We start from the raw sequence: 25,490 nt of genomic DNA, 5'->3' as shown, positions 1-25,490 counted from the left end.
CCTCCTAACTCACCTGAAGCTCACCTCTTAATCCCAGTGTTCCAGCCACACTGTCCTTATTTCACCTGGTCCATCCTACCATGGAGTCTCTGTACATTCTTTTCCCTCCACTGGACACATTCTGTCCTTGCTCCAGACTACCTAATTAACTGTGACTCATCAACACAATTGCACCTCCTCAGAGAAGTCTTCGCTGACTAAGGTGGTCAGAGACCTTGGTTTACCTGCTTGTGAAAATGTGTTCCTCCCCTTTTCGGCTCTTTTCCCAGTTGTGTCATTCTAAAGGTCTTTAGTTGACTGCTGTGTCTCTCAGCTTGTGAGGTCCACACAGGCAGGAACAGAGCTTATTCTTCTCACCATTGTGTTCACAGTATTTAGCACATAATTGCCTCCTACATATTTTTATTTGTTGAATGAATGAATAGATGTAACTGTGAATAGGAATCATTTTGGGAAGGTTTTCTGGGAATGGGAAGTTTCTTTTGGGGATGCAACAGAAGATAGGTACTTAAATAATCCATGCTCTTTGGAGATATTGACCACTTTAGGAGGAAAGCAACCAACAGTATTTAAAAATAGGTGGTTGACAATACTTGTTTAAAATGGAAATTTTAAAAATTTGAATATCTTTAATATCAGGTTAAAAGCTGATTAATTTCCAATTAATGAAATGTAGCAGTTGTGAGGCACAGAAAGCACAATCAGGGTTGTACTCTAACACAGATCCATCACATTGTTAATGGTGGTTAAAAAAGAAAAGAAAAACCAAGGAATTCCTGATACTTCCAAATGTCACAGACTACAGGGGACTAGGCAGACTTGTTACTCTCAGGAAAAAAAAAAATTTATAGAGGTAGATGGGGAAGCCTGTGAAAAGTCATTACTTTAGAGGAAGAGTTGCTCTAAGTATTAATTTGTGTTGAATCTTAGTAGAGCTATTTCTTTACTATTATCTTAAGATTCTAGTGTTCTAAACATCTTATAAAGCTATGAAATATTGAAAGGGATGTTTTAAAATATTTCACCATAACTCTGTTCCCTATTTTTAAGTGTATATGATTATAATACATACATTACAAATAAGAACACCCTCAGAAATGACAGAGATGGGGCCTCCCCGGTGGTGCAGTGGTTGAGTGCTGGGCTGAGAAGCTGCTCGCAGCCTCTACAGCACCAGTTTGATCCCCAGACGCCGGCAAGGGCCCCACATGGCACACAGAACTCTCTTGCTGCGCCCGCTGCTCCCCTCAGCAGTGTATTTCGTCAGTCTGCCTGTTCTGCTCCCCACTCTGGCTCTGGTGAATTCTCTCACGCTCCCGGGCTTCTGACTGTACCCAGTGCTTGTATAAATAAATAGATAAATAGATCTTAAAAAAAAAGGAACTGTTTAAAAAAAAAGAAATGACAGATATGACATGAAGAGTTGGCATCAACTCTTCAAATTCCCTTGGTTCCTTATCACCACGTAGTGTCTTCCTGAATGGGTCAGATTTATTCTGTATCCTCAGAACAGGTTAGTATATAAATATGTTCTTTTATGGAAAAGTTCATTACAATGTGATATAGAGACTAGTAGGAAAAGAGATGGAAACGCAGAACCTAGATTTGGTCAAACGATCCATTCTTCTAATGTACCCAGTCTGCATGTTTATCAGAATGCTGCAAATAAAATGAGATACTTCACTGCAATCCACAAGGCTGTTGTATCTTCAACAGGCGCTACTTTGGAGAGAAGATTGGCTTGTATTTTGCCTGGTTGGGCTGGTACACTGGCATGCTCTTCCCAGCAGCCTTCATTGGCCTGTTCGTCTTTTTGTATGGAATCATTACTCTGGACCACTGCCAAGTCAGGTATGGGGAACTCTGGTGAGCCTGCTCTTGCTTGCATTTAGATATGGGTGTTTGTGCTTTGGGATTGGGTGGGTGTTCACAAACCATGGAACCACTTAGCTTTTCCTCCTAACTTCCCAGTCTCTCCTGGAAAAACTCACAAGGTTTAAGTCACTAGGTCTCTCCATCCATTACTCTTGTACTGTGGTCTTCAGCTACCAAGAAGGCAAAGTTTACTTTCACAGACAGACAAGCCACTTTACATGCAGAGCACATCATTTTCAATCGTGAGCTGAAAGTTGTGCTTTCTGACTTTTTCCACCTTTCCCCTTTCTGCCAACCAGCCAAATAGTGGGCTAGCAAGCCTTTTTTCTGAATTCTGTATTTTTACAAGGACCCTTTAAATCTAAGCTGGAAAGACATCACACCAAGTTATTGGCCCTTGAGAATGATTCGGTGTTGACAATTGTTAACTTGACTTGTTCACCACAATATATTGAGTTGCAAATGCCCAAAAACAGGTGACTGGATCAAGAAGATGTGGTACATATACACAATGGAATACTATTCAGCAATCAAAAAAGATAACCTCATGCCATTCACAGCAACATGGATGGAGCTAGGAGAGATTAGGCTCAATGAAATAAGCCAGAAGGAAAAAGAAAATTATCGCATGGTTTCACTTATAGGAGGAATATACGGGAGCCAAATAAAGGCTCAGGAAAAAAATAACAATAATAAATAAAAACAAACAAAATTAGCGGCGACTATAAATCAGACATTCTGCAGGGCAGGGGGAGGCAGAGGGGTCAGATCAGGGGAGGGAAGAGCACATGGGACTATGGTGATGGTGACAGGTGCATTGGTGGTGGGAATTCTACGGGGACTACACCTGAGAGGAGAAAGCACACATTGTACAAAAATGAACAATGATGTATTGGGTTGTCCGAACAATCATGACATATCTTTTCTATGTTTTTCAAGCAAAAATGCATCATGACGTTTCTGACAACCCAATAGTTTTAGGGAGCCACAGAGATCTTCCTGCAAGACTGGACAATAATCTTAAATAATAAACGTGCCTTCTAGAAGTGTTTTCAAAGGTGACTACCTACAGATATTTTGATTTCTTGTGAAACTTTTCACAAGAACAAATTCCTGGTATTTTTATTTATTCCTCCATTATGAGTTTTGATCTATGCATGTAGAGATTGCAGCAGGGACTTTTCGGTATCTCACTGTTCCTATAGTTAGGTATGAACTTAGGTCATGTTGCCAGTGCCTTTTGTATAACTTGGGGTATAACAGCCTCTGTTTTGCTTTGTGTATTTTCCAGAGTTTAGCTTATTTATATGTAGAGCAAGAAACAGCCTTATATATAGGTTTATAAAATTATTAAAATGTTCAGACACTTGTTCACATCAATAATAGATAAGGCTAAGAAGTTCTCAAGGCAAAAAATTTAATCTGCTCAATCTTATTTACTGGTCGAATATTGGGCGAAGTTGGAGGGAGGGAATGCTCTATGTCATCATAAAGCACCCCTTTTCTGTTCTCTTTTCCAGTAAAGAAGTCTGCCAAGCTACAGATATCATCATGTGTCCTGTGTGTGATAAATACTGTCCATTCATGAGACTGTCTGACAGCTGCGTTTATGCCAAGGTAATTTTAATGCATAGCACTGCTGGCGGGTGAAATTGGTCATTCGCCATCCTGAGAGATGAGGACTATATCCTCTCCGGCATTTCTGGTCTTTGATGTTCAAATTTATGTGGTAGGAGAGATTTCCCTCCATCATTCCATTTTCTAATTCAGGTATCTTTTTCATCTTGTTTTATTGCCTCTTAAGCATCACAAGAAGCATCAGCCTGCAGAGTGCACAGTTTTTAGAGTAAGTTAGGTCCAAATCTTGACTTTGTCCTTTATCATTTGTCAGCCTGTTATTTTTACCTCTTTGAGCCTCGGTTTTCTCACCTGTAGAATGGAGAACATGATACCTGTTGCACATGATTGTGATAAGAAACAAGATAAGGTACATCCTGAGCAAAGTGCTTGGCAAACAGTGGGTATTAGTTAATGACAATGCCATCATTTTCCTCTTATTATCACTAGTATCAAAAGGACTTAATTCAGGGCTACGTCCGCTGCTTACCTCCCTGATATTGCATATGTCTAGCCCGGTCGAGCCTGAGTTTGCTCATCTCTAAAATGCAGACAGCAGTATCTCCTTCTACCTCATGGCATGTCATGAGGATGGAAGAAGATAACAGATGTGAATGCGTTTCAAAAAAAACCAAATGCATTGCACCATTTTTGCATAGCATGTTATTGCATGTTCTTATGCCATGCTTTATTTTATTAAAATTTTAGACCCATCCATCAAATTCCTAGATTTTTAAAAATTTTTCTTTGGAGCAGTTACTATTGCAAAGCAATAACTGGAATCTTAGCTTCTGAATACTTTTCTAAGACTCATTACCTATCAACTTGCCCAGATTTCGGATTTAAAAGGGTCTAGCAGATTTTATCAAATCTCTGCAATCACTACAGCTTGCATCTATCTAATTATACTGTTGGCATTGTAGGGTTTTGTGGGCTTTAAAGGAGAGAACATTTGATGGGCAGCCCAGCAGCCCTCCCATCCACAAAGGCACTAGCACTGCAGGTGGCTAGTCTGTGTGGGAGAAGCACAAATGCAGCAGTCAACTGTGATTCTAGAAAACTGTGGGTGATTAGTATGCACTGCAGGGGCCGCCAAAAAGCACAAAATACTCTTCTACCTTTGGAGAACATCCTGATAAACCTGAGTGCATGAGGACAAATTTAACATGGTAAATTTGGGAAACACAGATTGGGTGAGGATCAAGAGATCTTTGTCAGTAGTTTATTTAAAAGGTCGCAAGTTAAACCTGAATGACTCAGGTGAAGAAACCCTGCTTTGGGGGATTCTCAGAAGCCCGGGGCACGTGCACGCGCATTTGTGTGTGTGTGTGTGTGTGTGTGTGTTTGTTTAGAAAGATATAACTTGAGTATAGTTCCCTTTTTTGGAGTTCCATAATAAATCCTAAAAAGAATTGTCATAAGTTTAGAGTGCTGATGTTTTATAGGGCTTCATTGGGCACCTGTTCTACCCAACACAGGACATAAAACAACAGTAACTATAGTAATAGCTAAATTATATCTGTAAACTAGCTAAGCAACCCACATTATTTCTAATTCTCACTGGAACCTCAAGGCAGATGTTAATACTTCCATTTTACCCAGTCTCAGAGAGGTAAAAACCACTCCCCATGGTCACATTAGCAATCAGTAGCTGGGCCTCAGTTGATCATGATGCATAATATGTCATGGTGGTCTACTGAGCTGCAAGATATTGAGGTCCTGGATTTTGATCTTGTCTTGAAACTTGGTAAAACAGAAGCTAATGAGTGTCAGCATAGCAGTATTGATGTTCTAAGGAGTTTCTTTCGAAAACATTGGTTAGAAATGACAACCTGATTCATAGGACTGAGGATACATAGGAATATTGGATCAAGCAAGCCCAGATCCACGCAGTGAATGCTGTTCTGTTATCAGGAATGCTTGACCCCCAATTATTGCACTTGCAAGCATCAGAAATCTGACTCAGACAGACTTAAGCACAAAGAGACATATTGGCTCACTTCACTGCAAAAGATAATGGAGTAACTCATACTGAGCATGAGAACCCCAAGACCTAGAGTGGGTCCTCCAGGCTCCAGATGTCTCTCTCAGCACTTGTCTATGGGATCGTTCTATAGATAGGTTCTCATCATGTGATGGGGAAGGTGACTCTGATACCACAGCCCAGGCTCACATCTTCCTTCATCTCTTTACATGTTTGTATGCTAATTTAAAATTCGGAGTCTACTGTTAGAGGAAGTCTATTTCAAAAGGTATAGTTTCCTAGTTTGGACATTTTTTAGAGTCAGCTGTATTCCTATATTCTCTGTTATTTTGGCCTGTGGGTGTTTGTCTCTGGAGGTGTCAATCATTTTAGGGAAGAGTCCCAGGCCAGGCCCAGGTCTGTCATTCCTGGTGAGTTTACAGAGGACAGGACACATCCCAGGGTCACTGTATGCTCCTGCTCGGCCAGAGAACTTCCCTGGTCAGAGTTTCATTTTTAACCTTACTTAGAACAAAGCAGAGTTCAAAGGAGGCTTCTCCCTTGATTGTAATCTACCAGCCCTGGAGTTTAAGAGCAAATGGACAGAGGAGTAAATTCTCAGGGCAGGTGACCAGGTAGCACCTACTTCATCATCTTCTCAACCAGACAGAATTCTGCACACCCCTGGTGTTATCCCAAGAATACGTGCACCTGTTGCAGGAGGGGAAGCCAACTGTCCAATGACCATTGAGGGAGAAGCCAGAGTTGAACTTCGAGCATCAGCGTTTCTCTAACCTGTATTCTCACTGTGCTTAACAACTCCCACCTAACTCTCCACACACACTGTCACCATTGCCACACGCACACACAAAGCAGACTCTACCGGGATTTCTCAGGATCTTTGCTTTTGTGTTTTGTTTGCACCTGGAATCGTCTGTCTTGCTTCTCCAGGGAAGATTCCGGCAGCGGGAGCCATCAAACTCTCTTAACTTACCATTTTAGTAGGAACCAGAAATCGCTATCATCAGTCACCCCGATTCACATTTTCCCAAATTGTTAACCACAGTAGAAAAATGTCTCGTTCCAAATGTCTGGGTAGCAGTTCCAGGGAAGGACTCCAGTTGCTTCTATTTGAGCTCGGTGCCTCCTAGTGACAGCATGAGAGAGCTGTTAGCTGGTGGAGGGAGAAGGATGGTAGGATGAGCAGCCAAAGACATTGACTGGCACCATCCACACCAGAGTCTACACTGATGGTACAGGTTTATGGAGTCTACCAACCCTCCTCCACACACACACACACACACACACACCCAGTATACACCCTAATAGAGAACACAGACCACTCAGGTACCATGGGTCTTCCAGGCTTGATTTCATGCTGAGTACCCAATAACCCTCCCTTGGACATAGGAAGTAAATTGGCTCTAGACTTTTGTCTCCTGTTAGGTGTTTGAATGCTGCCCATCTCAACTGTGTTCAATGAAAGAGAAGGCAGAAACATTTGGAGCATTCTGAAATGCCTCATACTCTGATGTAATAGGAAAATACCTGTTTATTCTTGGCATATACTGAAAGGGACAGTAAAGTATACTTTAGAGAGGGCTCAAAAGCATTAAGAAAGGTTATGTTTTATGAACACATCCATCATCATTTCAGTTTGGCATGTCATCGGTGTGATTCATCCTGGAGGCAGAAATGAGCTTGACAGTTTTGCAGAAAGAATAGATATTTTTGCCTTCTGTTGTGGTGTTTGCAATAGAATATGTTTCTAGCAATAAAATATTTGCCAGCTGTCTTTGTCTTATGTGCAATAGATACATCTAGTGATTACCTGAGGCCTTAATGGAGGTGGAAATAGATGTTGTTACAGGTCTGTGCTCTTTTCTTTATGATACTGAAATCCAGAGGGCAGCTCAGGATATGTTTGCTCAAAACCACACTCAGAAATAGTGCCATGTTTCCAAAGTAAATAGATGAGACACTAAAAACTGCTTCGGAAATCATACACATTTAAAGCAATAACAATAATACCTTCCTAGCCTTAAATATAAATACATAATTGTTTTATAGTTTTGGGCTGCTGCTAAGTGTTCAGATAGATGCTGCTGACATATAGGGAACAAATTCTCTCTTCTACATCCAGGAAGCTTCTCAGAGGAACCCCCTTTCTTGATAATGATCCAAAGGAATAGATAGCCCCCAAAGAAACCCTGCAAAGTTCTTTGTATCATCACAACATTTACAGAACGTAAAAAAATGTGCATTGGAATAGCCTATGTAAGAAACTAGTTTAACTATGATTCATAATATTCCCAGGTAACCCACCTTTTTGACAATGGAGCCACTGTCTTCTTTGCTGTTTTCATGGCAGTGTGGGGTAAGTGTTCTACATTTGTATAACTTGATGATAATCTCTTCAGCCCTGTAATCCATCCTAGCTTACCACTGGGAAGCTCTGCTTTGGGCTATGAGTCTACTGTTTAATGAACTAATAATACATAAAACTCCTTTTCCCACTTCATTATTTCATGATGTCTGATATACTTGGACTGAAATGATGGCTGCTTCTTCCACAGTTTACCCTCTGAAACATATAGACGTAAAATTCTGTTATAATGACCTTATAAGGCAGAAGTTGTCATCTCTCCCCACCCCAATACCACCATGATCAAAGGGATTGCATTCCCTCCTGCCAGTTGGAATATATTCTTGCAAGTATCCCCTTGCTGAAGATAACAAATAGATTTTATTTTATCCCTGCCAACCTGGACTTATTGGTGGTGGCTACCTAGAGCATGAAGTTGAGAAAGTTCTGAAGTTGCAGGTGGCTCGTTTGAGGTATGACAAACCTTGTGCCTTGGAGGGTAATCAGTGAGAATCTGATAGATGTTATGTAATAACCTTTGGGCACAAGGGAACATTTTGGGCCACTCCAGGCAAAGCAAACCTGGAATCGTTCATCGTCTGAATTGCTTTGTCTTAGTTGACAACTTGCTGCTTATTTCTTGTATTGTAAATGTGCTCGTTTAAGAAAAGGAATGATCTACCCCAGGTGTTTCTTTGTGGATAGGGCTATGCCTTTTGCAGAAATGTGGAATGGCTGAAAATAATAGCAGCTATAATAATAGCATGCAATTATTGAAGGCATACTCTGCTGGACACTGTCCTACGCATTGTACAGGATCGTGTCTGTTCATCTTCATGGCAACCTTAGAAGGTACCATTACTCTCTCTATGTGATAGATAAGAAAACCAAGACAGTAGCTAGAAAATGGGAAGTCAAACTGGGCAGTCTTAACTCCTACACTCCACTGCTAGGATCAGGTACTTGATGTAACCCTGTTTGCTTCTGCTTCGGAGATCTGTACTTGAAGAGAAAGGACTGTTGGCTTGTTGTGAGCCACTTTGATACCATCTTGGGGTGTTCTCTAAAAGCATGTCAGCACTAGTGGAGCTCAGTACAATGGAGTCAGACTCATCCTTTATGATTGACAAGTTGCAACATCTAGAAAAAAAATGTACTTTATTGCTAAAGATGGAGTTGTTGAGAACAGATGAAAGTGGTTTACAAGACCTCAGAAGGGACGGGATTGGATGTGTTTAATTTGTTGTTTTTGCTTTCTCTTCACCACAAAAACAATAAGGCTGCACTTGGAACCAGTGTATTGTAGATGGGTAGAAAGTCTTGCTAGAACTGCACGAGCTTTCTTCATCTTTGCAGAGTATTTGGCAGGGCCTCCCCAGACCTCTCAAGGTATACTGTCCGCCCCTAGGGCTTTAGGCTTAACCCCAATGTAGATCTTTCCTCCATGCTCATTTTTATTCAGAAAGATTTGAGGGATAGAACAATTATGGCCTAAATTAGCTTCTCTCCCTAGGGGAAAAAAAATGAGTCATTAGGGAATTAGATGTTGGTAGAAACTTGTCAAGCGACAGATTATCTCCCTCTGTTCTTCATTTGTTTTCTTTTTAGCCCCTCTCCCCCGCCTTGCTTTTTAAATCACTTACTGTTGCCAGAAATTAAATTATCCCCAGTAAACAAACAAATCAAAGTCCTTAGAGCTCTCCCATAAAAATAACATGATTGCTGTCATTTTAATGCAAATTAAAAGGTCCTGTCAGTAATTTGTGAATGAAATGTCTCATTTTTAGAAAATAAATTTTATAATAGGCCTTTTGTTTCTAGATATTTATGCTCATTATATTTTTTTATAATCTATGTGTTCCAAAAAGTAGCATTTATATAAAGTGTACATTTACTAAATGCCTTCTGGGGTCTAGGTGCAGTGACATATGACCCCTCACCAATTTCTCAGACTCTACCAGAAGGAAGTTTCTACCCTCAACTTACATATGAGGCTATTGAGAGTTTATAACTTGCCTGATGTCACCCAGTGACTGCCAAGCAGGGAGTCTGGATTTTAAACTGTATCTGGTCTGCCTAACTCCAGAGTCATTCCAAAGTGTGTTCACCATGTTCATGCACCTTTATAGGGTATATTAAGATTTCATTACTCAGCAGACAGTGTGTGATCACTGTCACTCAGCACTAGTTATGCAAAAATAAGATGTGAGCTCTGCTTTCAATAATCTCATATTAAGGAAGAGTCAGTATTTATAATACAGGGTGTTAAGTCCAATTTACAGTTGGACAGTGAGGGTCCATGCACTAAGTTCCTGAAGCAAAAAAGTAAAACCAGAGAGCTTTCATGCAAGGGGAGATGCTGGAACCAAGTCTTGAACTTGAGCTGAGAACAAAACTTTGAAAAGTGTTGGACATCAATGTGATAGGGTTATTTCTTCCATTGAAGCAGTGAGCCCTTGTGGGCAGAAACAAAAGTCCTGAGTCTGGTGCAGTTTGATGGCTTTTTATTAGGGTCTCAGAGAATTGTGGTTGGTTGGGGAACAGCCATGACTCATTTTGTCTGCTTTACCAGTTAATCTAGAAAACTTAAATAAGAGACCAGGAAAAAGAATAACTATAAGAAAGAAAAAATCAAAATTAACAAACAACTATGAACCAGAGACACTCTATGGGGGCTGGGGGGTGGGGAAAGGAGGGATTGGGGTCAAAATAAGGGGGTGGCAATTATATGGGGAATATAAAAATAAAATTTAAATTAAAAAAAATGCTATTGAATGGTGTATAGACTACTACAGCAGGAAAGTTGCCATCCAATTTTTCTGCCTTTAAACAGAAGCTAAGACAACAGACATATGAGTTACATATATTTGTAAATTATTACATGAAGCTTTAAATAAAAATTAAATATTGTAAAAAGAAAGAAAGAAAGAAAGAAATTCTATTGAAATACAAATACCCAGAGCTATTTGCATAATCTGGATTGGAAAATATAATGACTATCTAGACCACCTTTTCCTGTGTCAGAATTCCTAGGAAGTCAAATTAATCATCATACGTTGTATGAGCAGGAAAATCTTTGTTGCCAGCAAAGTCCCCAACATATCAAAAGAATGCAATTAGTAATTGTTAAATGAATGTAGAGTAATAACTGTTTTTTTTCCTTGATGATTCATTCCTAGTCCATTATATAATTACCCATAGAGACTGGCTAATATCACAGTACCCTTCTAATATCCTATATTAAACTGCCAAATTTTGTTTTTTTGACTCCCATGTTTCCTAAGTCACAGGTTAGCCATCCCCTCTGTGGACACAGTGACCTTCTATAAGAAAGATTTCAATATCAATAACTAAATTTCAGCTTCTTAAAAGGCAGTCATATTCTGCCCTTCCTAGATCTTGAGAGATTACCCTTTTCTTGGTGTTTTACAGTATTTCACAGATTGTCCAGTCATTTACATTAATATGCATTTACATTAATTTGCATCCTTGCTCCTAATGGCCTACCTCAGATATTACAAACTTCTGCCTATAGAGATATTCTGTTTGTTCCTCACAAATTTAAAAATATACAAATTGAGTATTGTCATTTTAAAATTGAGATAGTTCACATGAAGATACACTTTAATAGTTTTTCATGAAAGATTGAAAGACCTGGCCACAGTACAGTTCTTGAGAATTAAGGAACACCTACCACTCTACATGGTGTGCTCACTCTCCAATCTGTCCTAATCCCCAACTCCAGCTATTGCATGAATTCCTTTTCTAGGTTTTGTACTCATCTGTCTCTTTTCACATGTGAGTTTATGAGTCCTAGCTCAGCTCACTCATTATGTATAGATTTCGTGAGTTAAGGTCTCAGCTATTGCTGCCACTCCTCTATTTCGAAGTTCTTGGAAAACACATCATCCTAATTACCCTGTACTCTCTCCAAACAAGCATTCTTACAAAGTTATAAAGGGCCAGAAAAAAATTAGTATTATTAACTTGTAAAAAGGAAATTAGTATTGGGAGAAAAATGACTGGTTATATATATGCAGTAAGTCATTCTGCTTTCCTAGGAAATAAGAGAATCATCTTGACCAAGTTTTTGAAACTACTTTGAGTCATCAGACAGCAGGTCATTTTTCTCTTCATGTCCTGCCCACTTTATTGCTGGCCATACTTCCATTCTTGTTTTTATGCAAAGAAATGGAATATCACCTTTTGACAGGTTAAAGAAAGTAGTTAGACCATAGAATTTTTTAGTTTTGTGCTCATTTTTTCCAAAAATTACAAGGAAAAAAATGCCCTTGCAATTATTTTCTAAAATGAGACATCATTCTTCTCTAGATACAATATAGACATTTTCAAAGTAAAAAATCAAATTAGGTTTTCTTTGCTTGTTATGTTACCAGGGGGGCAAACATTGGCAGCACTATATCCCTGGCAGCTTTGGCAACGACTGTGGGATTTTCCAGGCCTCCCAGAAGAGGCATATAGATCTGAGAGAAGGCCAGATAGTGAATGCCAGGCTCTCCCAGTGAATCTTTAACCCTGGGGTAAGGTGCTATTACAATTATAACCAGTTTCAACAAAATACTTCTAGGGTGGGAAGAGTAGGCTTTGTCTTTTGATTCTTCTTATTTCCAAAGAAATTAGGGTTCCCAGTTAGACTGTGACCTACTAGCTAAAGTCAGATAGAGCCATGCTTGCCTGGCTCCTACCCTAAATATCATTGTACCCCTAGGTATTGCCATAGCCCACACTGTCCTGTTGCAGGTTGAATTGTTGAAGTCCTAAGCCCCAGTATCTGTAAAAGAGACCTTATTTGGAAATAGGGTCTTGAAGTGATAATCAAGTTAAAATGAGGGTATATAGATTACCAATATGATTAGTGTCCTTCTAAGAGAAAACAGACACATGGACACTTGCAGGGAGAAGGCCATGTGAAGACAGAGGCAGAGATTGGAGCAGTGTGTGTGCAAGCCAGGAGATGGCAGGGATGTTGGCACCACCAGAAGCTAAGGGGGAGGCATAGAACAGACTCCCAGAGCCTCTAGCAGGAAGCCAGCCAGCCAGCACTGTGATTTCAGGCTTCTACCTTCCAGGACTATGAGTGAATAAATTTCTGGCTTTTTGAGGAGAGAGAGATCAGGTCCAACTTCTAGTTCAGTCTTTTACTATCCATGGGAGTTCTCTGGAGCTCAGAATTTCCATCCATAGGATAATGAAAATAATACCAGCTTTTAAAGACTCTTGAGAAAATAGAGACCCATACCTACCATGTAACCATGTAACCTACCAGTGACCATTTTTCACTAATGGTCACTAAATGGCACAACATTTTAACCTTGGAATGTAAAATATGTAGTTCAGAGATACCCCAGCATAAGACTCAAAATGCCTGAAAAAGATGATGAAAGATAGTCAGTCAGTGGGGTTTTTTCCTACATATTTGCATAATGTTTTTCATTGTTAGTGAAATGTTTTTTGTTAGTGAAGTGCCATTATTTTACATCCTGGCTAGTGTTTGACATAGGATCTCCCCCATAATGTTGCATAATGTTAACCAGGCTTATGCTTTAATTCTTTAGTCCGAAAGTGACATGTCTCTTCTGCCATTCTCCATTGATCAAAATTTGGCAATAGTCACATCTAACTCTAATAAATTCTGGGAAATGGAATCTCTGCTAGCAAGGTAGGAAGTGGTTTTGGGAAATGCATAGCGGTCTGCCACAGGTTGATTGGAAATTGACAATAATTGTTCTGGTTACGAAAATGGTAATGAGTGTGGCCCTCAGAACGCTTTGTCACTTCCCTTTTGTGTCCCTTCTGGGCTCCCTTCTCTACTGTGTATATGATTCTGATCCAAGAATGAACAAGAACCTTCCAGAACACTAAAGCTGTCTCTTCCCATACTGAAAGGGGTCAAAGTCTCAGATTTTCCTAGAGCATCAAGTAATATAACCATGTTATTTGGGGTTGGTATTAACTCCAACATTTGTGGGTAGTTTAGATAGTACAGGATAGAGGTGAGAGTAATAAAAGGGGGGAAATGCATAGAAATCTCTCTCTTTTAAGTGTTACTCTATACTGTTTTTCTAGTCACCTGTTTTAAAAATCTCATGTCTGAACACTACTGAGGAGTATAGAGCGTGGGGGAATAGAAAAGAAGGAAGGAAGGGTCTCTCTTTGAAGTGGGCATTTAGATGTTTATCCTTGTGAAATTGATTCTAGACACATGACACATTACTGCCTTTCCAAAGTGCAAGTACACAGCAAGGTTTCACAAAAGTAAATCCATGTCTGTCTCCTACGGTATCTCTGTTATGTCTTTAGTTTCATTTTGGCCTGTGACTTCCAAGGCAGCAAAATTATATCTTGATTTTTTTTATTTCTCTCTGGCTCAGTAATTTGAGTAGATATTTTTTAATCGAGTAAAAAGTCACTTGGCAAATGAGGAAACCCTCTGTTTCCCAGGTGGGAAGGCTAGCTTGTTGGAAAAGTTTCGTAATGTAATTTAAATATTTTGCCTTCAATGTGACAACAGAGAGATGGTTTATAGTAAAAGAGAAGCAAGAGAGGTCCTTCCTCCAATAAAATAAAAAATACATTTATATGAATATTTGTTACGAGGAAGGTTTGGGGGACAAAAATCACTGGCAATCAATACATGTGAATGCTAAGTTTTTGGTTTTTGCACCTCACTTTGAGAAATGCTCTATCCATTACAAATATTTTGGTAGCCCCATTTTCTATCTTATATCCCAGGAGCTTTGTCATTCTAATGAGTTGGTTCTACCTCAACTGGCAAATCAGCTTAATTTAATTTTAAATGAACTCTTAATTTTTCATTATGCTTGATACAAGCTTAGTAAGTCTCAGAAAGTGGTCCTTGTAAATAAATCAAGTTTAACTAGCAATTCTGAGATTCAAAGATGCTTACAAACAACTGTCATATTTTGCAGCGGCTTCATCATTCACTGACACAGTTAACAGCATTGTTTTATTTGCACATGTCTTTATCTTTGCCTGCTTTTTCCAGCAACAGTTTTCCTGGAGTTTTGGAAAAGAAGGAGAGCAGTGATTGCTTATGACTGGGACTTGATTGACTGGGAAGAAGAGGAGGTTTGTATCATTTACGTCGGAATTTTTAAAACAGCAAATTGCCAAGAGATTCACAATCCTCTTGGCCATCACCCTGTGTCTGTGAAGTCAGATGTGCTCATAAAGCATTTTCAATACCTGTCTTGGCAGGAAATTTCAAGCAGTAAAAAAAGGTACTAGCAGAATTTTTTTTTAATTTGTTTTTTCCTGGAATAAAATTCCATGTATAAATCAAGCATTTCACTTGTCAAGGCATGAGAATCAGTAGTAATAGTTCATTTTCTTAAATATTCATTTTCTTCAACAGAAGTAGGGCATTAGTTTTACAACTCTAGGTACAGGCAAACAAAGCTCATCAGAACTATTCGGAGGGAAAGACTCTAGTTTTCCAGGACACTGGACAGGGTCCATCTGCATGCAGCTCAGAAGCACTACCTTAGATGGTAAATTCTGAGGAGAAATCACTCCCTAAATGGCCTCTCTGGTGTGGATATGACCAAATGCAGGGCCAGCTCCAGATAAATCTGTCAAGGGAGTAAACTCAGTTCCTCAGATTTCACTTCTCAATTCTTCCCAGTACACTATCCTCTCTTGTAATCTGTGTCTGGTCTTGATACTCTTCTTGTACCCTTCCCTTCACTTGCTTGGTCACTGAGCACACCTTGACAGCTAATCCAGGCCCGAGCCCCTCTTTACTTCCTCTCTTCCATTATCTCTTACCTCTCCTGAATCCCATGTCTTCAGAAGATATATTGGATGTGCCAGTATATCAGATAAACTAGTCCTATACAATATGATAATTGGTTTAATGTGTCTTTTCATCCCAAGAGACACACACATGTGGCTTTATATATTAAAAGGACTCTTCTAGAAACATGAATGAGAATTTTAGACCTGTGGTAGGCTTGGTGGAAGTTTTTAGAGGTGTTTGTTTTGTTTTCTTTTTGTCTTTGCTTCTGTCAGATCTCACCCTTTGAATGGATGCTTTTCTTCCCATGCCTATGAACATATTTGAGTAGTTTTTAGGTCTAGAAACAACACAGGGATTTTCTACAATCCTTATCCTTTGGTAAGGCCTCTCCTGTTCTATAAGCATTCTCCAGAAAATAATTTTCTCAGTTGGAAGAAATTCCCCAGGCAGAATGCACTCAGGACGTGGGTGGAGCTTTGTGCTTGTCTTGTTAAATGTATTTGAGAGAGCAGCTTCCCAGTGGGGTGGCCTGTGTTCTTTCCTGGGGATCTGAGTTACCAGGAAGCAGCTGTGTCACTTTTGGACAAATTGCTTTGCCTTTCGACCTTTCTTCATCTCTAAAGGAAAGAGGTATGATTAAATGTTCCCCTTCCAGCTATAAATATACATAACTCTGACCAAACCAGTATAATAGTCGCTGCCCGCATTTGCAGTGGGACCAAGGCATGGATACTTAGGGCAGACACATCCTTTGTAAGTCCTCTGTCTTCCCAGCTCCTGGTAAAAAGCTCGGGATGCTGAAGCTTCTTTCACTTAGCACACAAGCCTCGGTACCCAAGCACCAGCCCAGCCCCCAGTTGGGGTCCGTTGTAGACATGCATCACACTCCCAGCCTGTAGCTCTCAGCTCACTGTACAGAAATGCCTCCCATTTGCTACATGCCTTCTTCAGGGGAACCCAGGGCTCAGCCAAGGCTGCCAGAACAAAGCACCACAGAGTGGGGGGCTTCAACAGCAGAAACTTTACTGTCTCACTGTTCTGGAGGCTGGGTTGGCTTCATCTGTGGAGCACAGGGCAGGCTCTGCCCCAGGTCTCTCTCAACTTGCAACTGGCCATCTCCATCCTGTGTCCACATAGCTTCTCTTTGTGCAAATCTGTGTCTAAATTTCCTCTTCTTCTAAGGACACCAGTCCCTTCGGATCAAGAGCCGCCCTAATGACCTCATTTTAACTTCATTCTATAACGGCCCTATCTCCAAAACAACCACATTCTGTGGTACTGGGAGTTAGGATTTCACCACATGAATTTGGGTGGGTGGTGGGGTGGTACAACCCAGCCCAGAATACCCAGGAACACAGACTTGGCTCTATGATTTGCCTCAGCTCCTACATGGTTAGAGCCCTGGATTTGACCACACTTGCAGCTTTATGAGTTAAAAGCTTCCCAAAGAAGCAGAAGCTTCTAGGTCTGTTCTGTTTATATTCTTAAATCTAACTCCCTAAAATAAATGAAAGGAGGTAGAACTCTTGCATGTAACAGATCTCTCCCTGACTGTCCGCATTTCCTGCCCCTGAGTGGAGTCTAGCATTGAATTATCCTGCAGCAGGGACTGGGTTCCTACGCAGGCAGCCTCCTGCCAAACTGTTCCATTCTCCATACCTCTCTCCTGTCAGCTCCTTCTTCACTTCCCGTCACTACATTCCTGTAACTCTTGAGCATCTCTGCCAGGATTCATTCATCTCCATTTCACCAAATCTTCCTCTCATTTTCCCTCCTCTTCCAAGACACTCGGCATCCCCTCTTGCTGATTACCTTCTCTAATCCCATAATTGGTTTTTAGTAAGGAGTTTTTCACATTGGATGGGATCCAGGTAGGTGAAATAAATTCTCAGCTTGATTTAGAATTAGAGGAGCCTTGATTTTAGTTGGATTAGAAAGACATTTACTTTGTTTTCAGTGCCAATTAAGAATACATTTAAAATCCCCTAGTTGAAAGAGAATGACTCCTAGAGGAGCTTCCTAAAACAGAGTTCCACCATGCTTTTCACTGCCTAAATGGAAAAACTGGAAAAAAAATATAGGAGCCAACTAAGAACTACATGGCCATTATAACTCACAAAATGGATTCTGAACATTTTGCTATTCAGAAACTTTCTTTGTACTTGTGTCCATATTATTCCCTGATAATAGAATCTTGTCATTTGAAACTATGAGGGTCAAGATATTCTTGGTTTCTTTTGCTAAGCACAGCTTGATAAGATAACAGAGAAACTTAACTATTTCTCTGCATTACCGTGCCTTAGTGGTTATAAGTCTCAGCTTCTAGATTTCAAGTGGCCAATTTCCAAACATTTGAACCTAAATCTCCAAACCCACCTCATTGATTGGCTGATGAGCATAGTATCTGTTGATTCAATTTACAATGGGGTGATTTCTTTTTTTTTGTTGTTTAAATAATAAATTTTATTTTCATATTCCCCATACAATTGCAACCCCCCCCATTCTGACCCCAATCCCTCCCCTCCCGCCTCCCACCCCCCAAAAAGTGTCTCTGGTTCATAGTTTTTTGTTGATTTTGATTTTCTTATAGTGATTTCTTTTTTTTAATTGTCTGAGCTCCTCTTCAGTGCATGAAAATGTGTTTGCTTGTTCTTTAGGAAGAAATACGCCCCCAGTTTGAAGCCAAGTACTCCAAGAAAGAGCGGATGAATCCCATTTCGGGGAAGCCAGAACCTTATCAAGCATTTGCTGATAAATGCAGCAGACTTATTGTTTCTGCATCGGGAATATTTTTTATGGTTTGAAACTTTTTAAAAAAAAACTCTTGTATAGACCTGTCGCGTGGTAACAACAGTAATTGTATCAAACATTTACACAGTTCCTCAAAACATTTTTGCACATTGTTATGTAATCCTCACAACTCATGAGGCCATCAGGGATGGTTTGGCTGTCCCTGTTTTACAGATGGAGCAACTGAGCCTCCAAAAAGGTAAAGGATCAGCCAGTAAACTGCCAAGAGCCTGTGTCTCCTAATCTGATCCTCTTTCCACTTGCCACTCTGTCATGGTGAGATACACTGTGACCTCCAACAGTGGCTCACCCTTGTCTCTACCATGCCCGTGTAGAAAATAGATCCCCTCTCAGAGTAAGTTATGCAGACAGTGCCCAAAACTAAATATAGTAACTAAAACAACGCTTGTATTTATAATACACAATGAGCTCCCACTTTTTGTTAGTCTTTTTTTTTTTTAATGTCAACTACAACCCCCTAAAATTGACTTTTTGGTTTTTGTTTCTCAAAGTAACACCTATACACACAGATTAAGCTCTCCCTGTCCTACCATTTGGTCTGGTTTCTTGAGTCAGTTGACTTCACTGTATTTCCTTTTTTCTTCAGAGGATTTTCCAAATGGTGGGAACTCTTTTCCTGAAACATCCCACCAAAGGGCTCACTGGGTCTCCTCTGTCTTCCTGCCAGATCTGCGTGGTGATCGCTGCCGTGTTCGGCATCGTCATTTACCGGGTGGTGACCGTCAGCACTTTCGCTGCCTTTAAGTGGGCGTTAATCAGGAATAACTCTCAGGTCGCAACTACAGGGACTGCCGTGTGCATCAACTTCTGTATCATCATGCTGCTGAATGTGGTGAGTGAGCTGCAAGGCAGCCAGTTGAGTATGTAAAATGTGTAGGTGATAGCTTTCTGCTGTGTTTCTAAGATCGTTTTTTCTTTCTTTGTGTAGAAGAACTTGGGTGTAGGCCAGAGGTGTGGGGCATGAGAGGAGTCACTAGAGACAGAGTGGGGAGCAGAACAGGTGGATCTACTGAAGTACACTGCTGAGGGGAGCAGCTGTCGAGGCAGGAGAGGTCTGCTGTGCCATGTGGGTAGCTCCCTGGCTGGGGATCAAACTCTGGCCATAGAGATGATAGCGCTGAGACTTAACCCCTGGGCCACCGGGGAGGACCCTCTGCTGTGTTTCTAAGGGGATTGACTTACTCTCTGTGGTAACAGGAGAGCCTGGTAGCAAATGCCTGGCTTGGGATGTGCTCAGGCCTGGGAATCTAGAAGATAAAAGTCAAGTCTTGTCTCCAGGGTTTTCTAAAGTAAGACTGGGCAAGGCATTTGCCCTCTCTCAACTTAGGTTTCCTTATCAATTCAGTAAGATAACAATGCCTACCCCTTGGGGAAATTTAGAGAAAGAATGTATTTTGAAAGACCCAGCTCAGAATCTGTAATGTTACAGAGTGGTTTCCCTTGGCATTTGGATCCTGAGGGATGGATGGTCATCAGGATGCTAAGTATTCCTGGGGTAACCCTGCCAGGAAATTAGCAGGGTGGTGTGTGGTGCTCGTGTCAATTTCAGGATTTTTTAAAATGCATCGTTTAACCCAGACGCCTCCCCTGAGCCCTAAATTCAGGAGTCAAACACCTCCTAACACCTTCAAACCCAAACTCCCAGAATCAGCTCCTCCCACACACACCTCACACTTGCTCAAGCTGAAAGCTATGGCATTATCCTTGACGCCTGTTTCTCTGTCTCTGTCAGAATGTATCCAGGATCATTTCCCACATATCCCCAGCATCTCCCCGGGACACTGCAGTGCCTTCCTCACTGCTCTCCCAGCTTGCCTATTAGCTCCCTTTACGCTAAGCTCATCACAGGAGCCACAACTGGTATGAAGTCAGCTCATGCCAGTCCTCTGCCCACCATGTCCAGTGCCTTTATTCTAACTCAGTTAAAAATGCACACCTCCACGGGCCTCCGGGCTCTCCTTCATCGGGCCTGGGCGCTGTCTCTGTGGTTCTCCTCCCTGCCCACCTGCTGCTTCTGCTCCAGCTGCCTTCCCTTCGCTCCTGGGATGTCTGGGCAGGCTCTCACCCACACCTTTTACTGGCTCTTCTCTGCTGGAACAGTCTCCCCTTCGGGGTCGGCCTGGCTTGTCCCTACACCTCTTCTAGGTCTTTGTTCCTTTTCTCACAAACAGCTTCCCTTCCTCTTTAGAATTGCAACCCATTCCTGCAATTTCTAGTCTCTTCTCGGCCTTATTTTTCTCTATGGCACTGATCATGCTCTCATATGCTGTTTTAAAATTCAGTTTGCTGATAATCTGTCATCTTCTTGGGGATGTAGACTTTTGAGGACAGAAACATTTGTCTGTTTTTATTGTATTCTCATTTCCCAGTACCTCAGACAGGGCCTGATCTGAAAGGTCTATAGTTAGGAATGGATGAGACAGGGATTTGAACAATCAGATTCTACTGATCACTCACTCATCTAGGCTGGTCAAGGCAGACCATGGGAGGTGGTGCTCTTCCAGAAGACCCAGACTGCAGCTCCCCATTCAGCTGCAGCCTAATTCTACTCTCACCTGGTCTTCTGGCAGTGCCTTTCCCCTGAGGCCTTGGCACAAGCAGAGTGGCCACAGGACTATGCACTTGGGCTGCAGGCAGACACCACCAGAAGCTGCAGATCAGTAGTGGTTGGCAGGCCGTCCAGATGTCAAGTACAGACTGGAGGCGCGGGTGTTTCTCAGGACCACCAAGCTAGCTCCAGCAGTCCTGGTTGCAGTCAGCTCATTGCACACCCAGCACCCGAGACCTCTCTGGGAGGCATGAGCTTGTCCTGCAGCAGTGGAAGCCCCAGAGTCTGCCTGGGGATGGGCCTTTGGCACTGCTAAGCTAGACACCAACTCTCCTAGGTACACCTATCGTTGGTGACTCTGTCTGTACTGTGCTAGTAGCCAAGGGAAGTCTAGGTGGGGCAGAATAGGGTGCCCTTTGGAACCACCAAGTGAGCTGCCAGGTGTATCATTGTTCTTCTGGGGAGGTGGCACTTGCCTATCTGCAGTGGGCTAGGAGTCCAGGGGACATCAGATGGGTTTTCTAACTGGAAGAGACTGAGGCTTGGAAAACTAGGAGTAAACTTCCTAGGGGTACAAGGAGGGGACTCCACCGCCCTGAGCAGGAATTCTAGGAACTTGGGTCCCCAAAAGTTTGGAATTTTCCCCTGGTGGTGCTGCACTGCCACAGTTAAGCACCCTGCTGGCAGCTGCTGAGGCTTTGTGGACTGGGTACAAACTTTCTTTCTCCTGGTGGGGAGGGTGGATAGAGGGGTTGGGGCCTCTGCCTGCCACACCAGGCTAGGAGAACACGCAGTGACTGCCTGGCCATGCCCTCCAGCTTCAGGAGAGGGGGGTGTGCTTCCTCCCCACCTCTGTGTAGTACCTGTAGAGATGTGTACGCCCCAAATCCGACCCCTTCTTCACCTCGCCCCTGCTCTGGCACCGCTGGCCACCTCCCTATATTCCACCAGGGCTGCGTGCGAGCTTCTCCCTCCCTCTCTGGCTCTGCCAATGGCTTGGGCTTTCGCCACCCACCTTCCATTATGCAGGTACCTGGGCAATCAAGCGTCCTCCAGTGATAAGTTGATGCAAGATGCTTTCTGGATGCACTTAAGGATAGGTTAGTGACACAGTTTTACTCCAAGTGTTCTGGGTGTGTCCAGAGTGAGATTTTTTAAAATAATAAAATATGACCCGGAATGTTTCTTTCTTGCCCCGAAAGGGAACAATTATTCACAAGATTTTCATTGCTTAAGCAGTGAGTGGTTAATGAAATTATTCTCACTTACGACTTGATTATTTTCTTCCAGTTATTAGATATTAGAATATGTACAGTTCATCTATTAAAGGTATGAAATTTATTTTACAGCTCTATGAAAAAGTCGCACTTCTTTTGACAAACTTAGGTAAGTGGAACCTTTTTTCATTTCACAGAATAATGCTGTGGTTTAAAAGTATCTTTTTTCAAAAATTCATTTCTGACACTGCTGAAAAGAAACACTCTTTATTTCGAGTTGCATACAACACTTTGTTCTTTGCCCTTCATGGGGCATTTTAAATACATTTAGGAATTGGGGAATCACTTCTCCCCAAAGCTTTAAAACCCGTCATGAATATCTAGCATGATTTGAAATAGGTTTTCTCTTAATGCACACAAACTATAGCATGGCAAAAGAACATGCGAGTAAAGTGCCCAGAATCATTTAGAAAAGTATTCATTTGCTATTGTCTACAGCTTTCACAGCCTACAAAATCAGGCAAAATTAGTTGCTTTAAAGACTGGGAGCCTCTTCACTAGGCTAGCCATCACTGACATTTGCAGAAATAACATTCATCTGAGTAAGTCACCCCAAGAGCTTCATAAAGCACCAGAACAATCTGATAGCCAGCTAGAAGCTGTACATGTTCCATATTTTCAACATATAGAAACTGTCATAATTTTATTAATGTCGATCATATTACTCTATGAAGTTAGAGAAAATTGTGTGATCCCATATATAACTTGTCCAGAATGGGAAAAAAATCAAATATTTGTATTGATAATAATAGACCAGTTATTGACCCTTCTGTGTTCCAGATACACAGCTAGCCTCTTTGTGTATCTCTTTTAATCTCACTGCAACCCACCATTATGATCCCTTGCTCAAAATAGAACTTTCTGTCCACAGAAGAGGTAGCTACCCCCTTGGTGGACTGTATCAGTGGCTCCTTGATTGAGGTTGGGACATCTGGGAATTCACCAATCCGACTTGATGACCTAGGAGTCTCTGGAACACCAAGTGTTAAGTTGTTAAGATAAAACCCCTTAAGAGCCCATTGTTTTTTCTTCAAAGGCAGTAGAGCCTTGTTCTGAAATTGACATTTAAATCAGATTTTCTTTCTTTCTCCACTACCTTCCCAGATATGCCCCCGGGAAGCATTTTGAGTCATCTGTAGAAAAGGAATTGAGGGGGGAAGTGGTAAATGAGCTATTAGCAGCCCAGGGAGTGTGGAACCAGGGAAGGTGCTCTTGCATTACATACATTTTCTCTGACGGTGTCTGGGGTGAGGCTGCAGCACCTAAGAAAAGACAATGCATTAGACACGAGATTTCAAGTGGGAGGATTAAGCCATTTTTTGGTTTCTATCACAATGTCTGCCCAAAGAGCATTTGCTTTTTGGTCGGTGAAATATAAGGCGAGGAGAATGGGCAGCTGACTGAGACACTGGGGCAATCACAGCAAATGCTGGCAAGAGACGGCCTCTGCTTGGGCCGTGTCCAGGGGAGAGGAAATGGTTGAGGAGGAGGGCAGGGAGAGAGGGGTCATGTTCTGAGCTGGGAGGGCACCTGACCCCACACGGGCCCTCCCCCACTGTAGCAAACTAGGAGGAAAAAGACCCTTGCAGGGAGCATGGACTGGGACTGAGCCCCTCGTCCCTGCTGGCCCTTCTCGAGGCTCGCTGGGTGTCCTGGACCAGAGGGACAAACTGGATGCTCCTGTCCCCCTGACAGTCAGCACTTCCCACCCGACGCTTGCTGGGGCTGGTCTGCAAGCTCAAGGGTCCTGGGGCTGGGCCCTGCTAAGCCTCCTCTGCTCCCACCCTGCGTAACTGGGAGGAGGAAAAGGGAGTTGAGATCGGGTTCAGGTGCGGCCTCTCAAGTTCTCCCCTTCCGTCCACAGAACAACCTCGCACGGAGTCGGAGTGGGAGAACAGCTTCACCCTGAAAATGTTTCTTTTTCAGTTTGTCAATCTGAACAGCTCCACGTTTTACATCGCTTTCTTCCTCGGAAGGTAAGTGCCCCATCTCCACACCTCCGCAGGGGTGGACAGACCCCTGAGGGGTCACCACCCAGGAGCGGCAGAGAAAGTGTAAAACGAGGTCAGCCTCCTCGGGCCCCTTTCCATCCCTGACCCACGGGGTGGTCTTCTCCACCCAAAATACCTCTGCAAGTCTGCACAGCTAAGTAGAGGGGAATTGCTTGCACGTGAAAAGGATGGATTTAGAGCTTGTGGGCTCCATCTCCACCTGAATCAGGCCCTTGGCTCTGCCCCTGCAAGGACATGAGGGGGGCATTGCTGGGTGCCAGGCAGGAAGTGGGGGGGGGTACAGGATGCCAGAGGAAATGGGGCAGCTATGACATCAGCAGTTACAGGCTTTGGAGAGGCCCCAGTGTTTAGAGGGGCTTGTCGCTCCAGGAAAAGTTTCTGCAGAGGCGAGAACCAGGGAAAGGCCAGTGGGTTGGTTTTTGGTGAAAGGGATTCAGCAGCCCGTCCTCAGTTCCTAGCTGTTTCCACATGGAATTTTGGTCAAATGGTTTGCATACACAGGCCAGAAGGCTTGATATTCACCAGAAAAATATAAAAGCCACATCAAGCAATGGTCAGAGGTGTTATCTTCCTCCAAGAAGTTACAGTTATGATAGCTGGAAAGTTTCCTAATTCCCAGACCTATCATCCCATTAATTTTTGTTGGAGGCTGCGCTAAGATGATTATAATATTCACTGACAGACCAACAGGATGCTAATGGTTTCTTTTTCTCTCTGTGTTGAAGATTTACAGGACACCCAGGTGCCTACTTGAGGCTGATAAACAGGTGGAGACTAGAAGAGGTCTGTACTCGCTCATTCCTTGTTTCCATGAAACAGACATAGGGCAACTTTGTGCAGATGAAAAAGCAGACGCCCTTTCTTCCTCTCCATTGATTCTTGAATTTCTGTGTTTGCTTACCACGCAGTGCCACCCTAGTGGATGCCTTATTGATCTCTGTATGCAAATGGGTATTATAATGGTGCTAAAGCAGACCTGGAATAATTTCATGGAACTTGGCTACCCGTAAGTACCTTAGATTTTATAGTGGCAAGACAGCATTGTTCAGCATTGGCTTTTCTAGGTGTGGCAAGTAAGATAAGATTGCAGACGCAGCAGTTAAGCTGGTGTGCATCCCTGGAACTAAGTATTCAAAGACAGTCAGGGAAAAAACAAACATGGTGCTTTTGGAAGATTTAGTGCAAGTTGCACAAATGCAGGTGAATATTCATAAGAAATATGGACCCGTAAATATCACTTCA

The 25,490-nt window shown here is 42.2% G+C and overlaps 1 protein-coding gene and 1 long non-coding RNA gene across 8 annotated transcripts in view; one reads left to right on the top strand and one right to left on the bottom strand.

The window, feature by feature from the left end:
- ANO4 (anoctamin 4) overlaps nucleotides 1-25,490 on the top strand; it is a 301,260-nt gene that overhangs the window by 244,045 nt on the left and 31,725 nt on the right. For all 5 annotated transcript variants that reach the window (XM_054696103.1, XM_054696102.1, XM_037513790.2 and 2 more), the window contains 10 exons: nucleotides 1,717-1,851; nucleotides 3,396-3,492; nucleotides 7,772-7,832; nucleotides 14,848-14,930; nucleotides 18,258-18,398; nucleotides 19,079-19,243; nucleotides 22,309-22,345; nucleotides 24,101-24,212; nucleotides 24,974-25,031; nucleotides 25,157-25,254. In XM_054696103.1, coding sequence (XP_054552078.1) covers nucleotides 1,717-1,851; nucleotides 3,396-3,492; nucleotides 7,772-7,832; nucleotides 14,848-14,930; nucleotides 18,258-18,398; nucleotides 19,079-19,243; nucleotides 22,309-22,345; nucleotides 24,101-24,212; nucleotides 24,974-25,031; nucleotides 25,157-25,254 — 987 coding nt within the window. The remainder of the gene's footprint in view (nucleotides 1-1,716; nucleotides 1,852-3,395; nucleotides 3,493-7,771; nucleotides 7,833-14,847; nucleotides 14,931-18,257; nucleotides 18,399-19,078; nucleotides 19,244-22,308; nucleotides 22,346-24,100; nucleotides 24,213-24,973; nucleotides 25,032-25,156; nucleotides 25,255-25,490) is intronic.
- LOC119247386 (uncharacterized) overlaps nucleotides 7,783-25,490 on the bottom strand; it is a 29,446-nt gene continuing 11,738 nt past the window's right edge. Inside the window, exons 4-5 of one of the 3 annotated variants that reach the window (XR_005125736.1) lie at nucleotides 23,462-23,498; nucleotides 7,783-8,039 (exon numbers count right to left, since the gene is read on the bottom strand). This is a non-coding gene — a long non-coding RNA (uncharacterized LOC119247386). Of the gene's footprint in view, nucleotides 8,040-22,872; nucleotides 23,499-25,490 lie in introns of those variants that run through there. The other 2 variants (XR_008552157.1, XR_005125735.2) reach the window with 2 other exon arrangements.

Source organism: Talpa occidentalis, unplaced genomic scaffold (assembly GCF_014898055.3).
Source record: "Talpa occidentalis isolate TD23 unplaced genomic scaffold, MPIMG_talOcc4v2.1 talOcc4.16, whole genome shotgun sequence".
In the NCBI taxonomy this organism is placed as follows: Eukaryota; Metazoa; Chordata; class Mammalia; order Eulipotyphla; family Talpidae; genus Talpa; species Talpa occidentalis.
The sequence above is the reverse complement of the archived record's forward strand: the minus strand, read 5'-3'. Positions and strand labels throughout refer to the sequence as shown.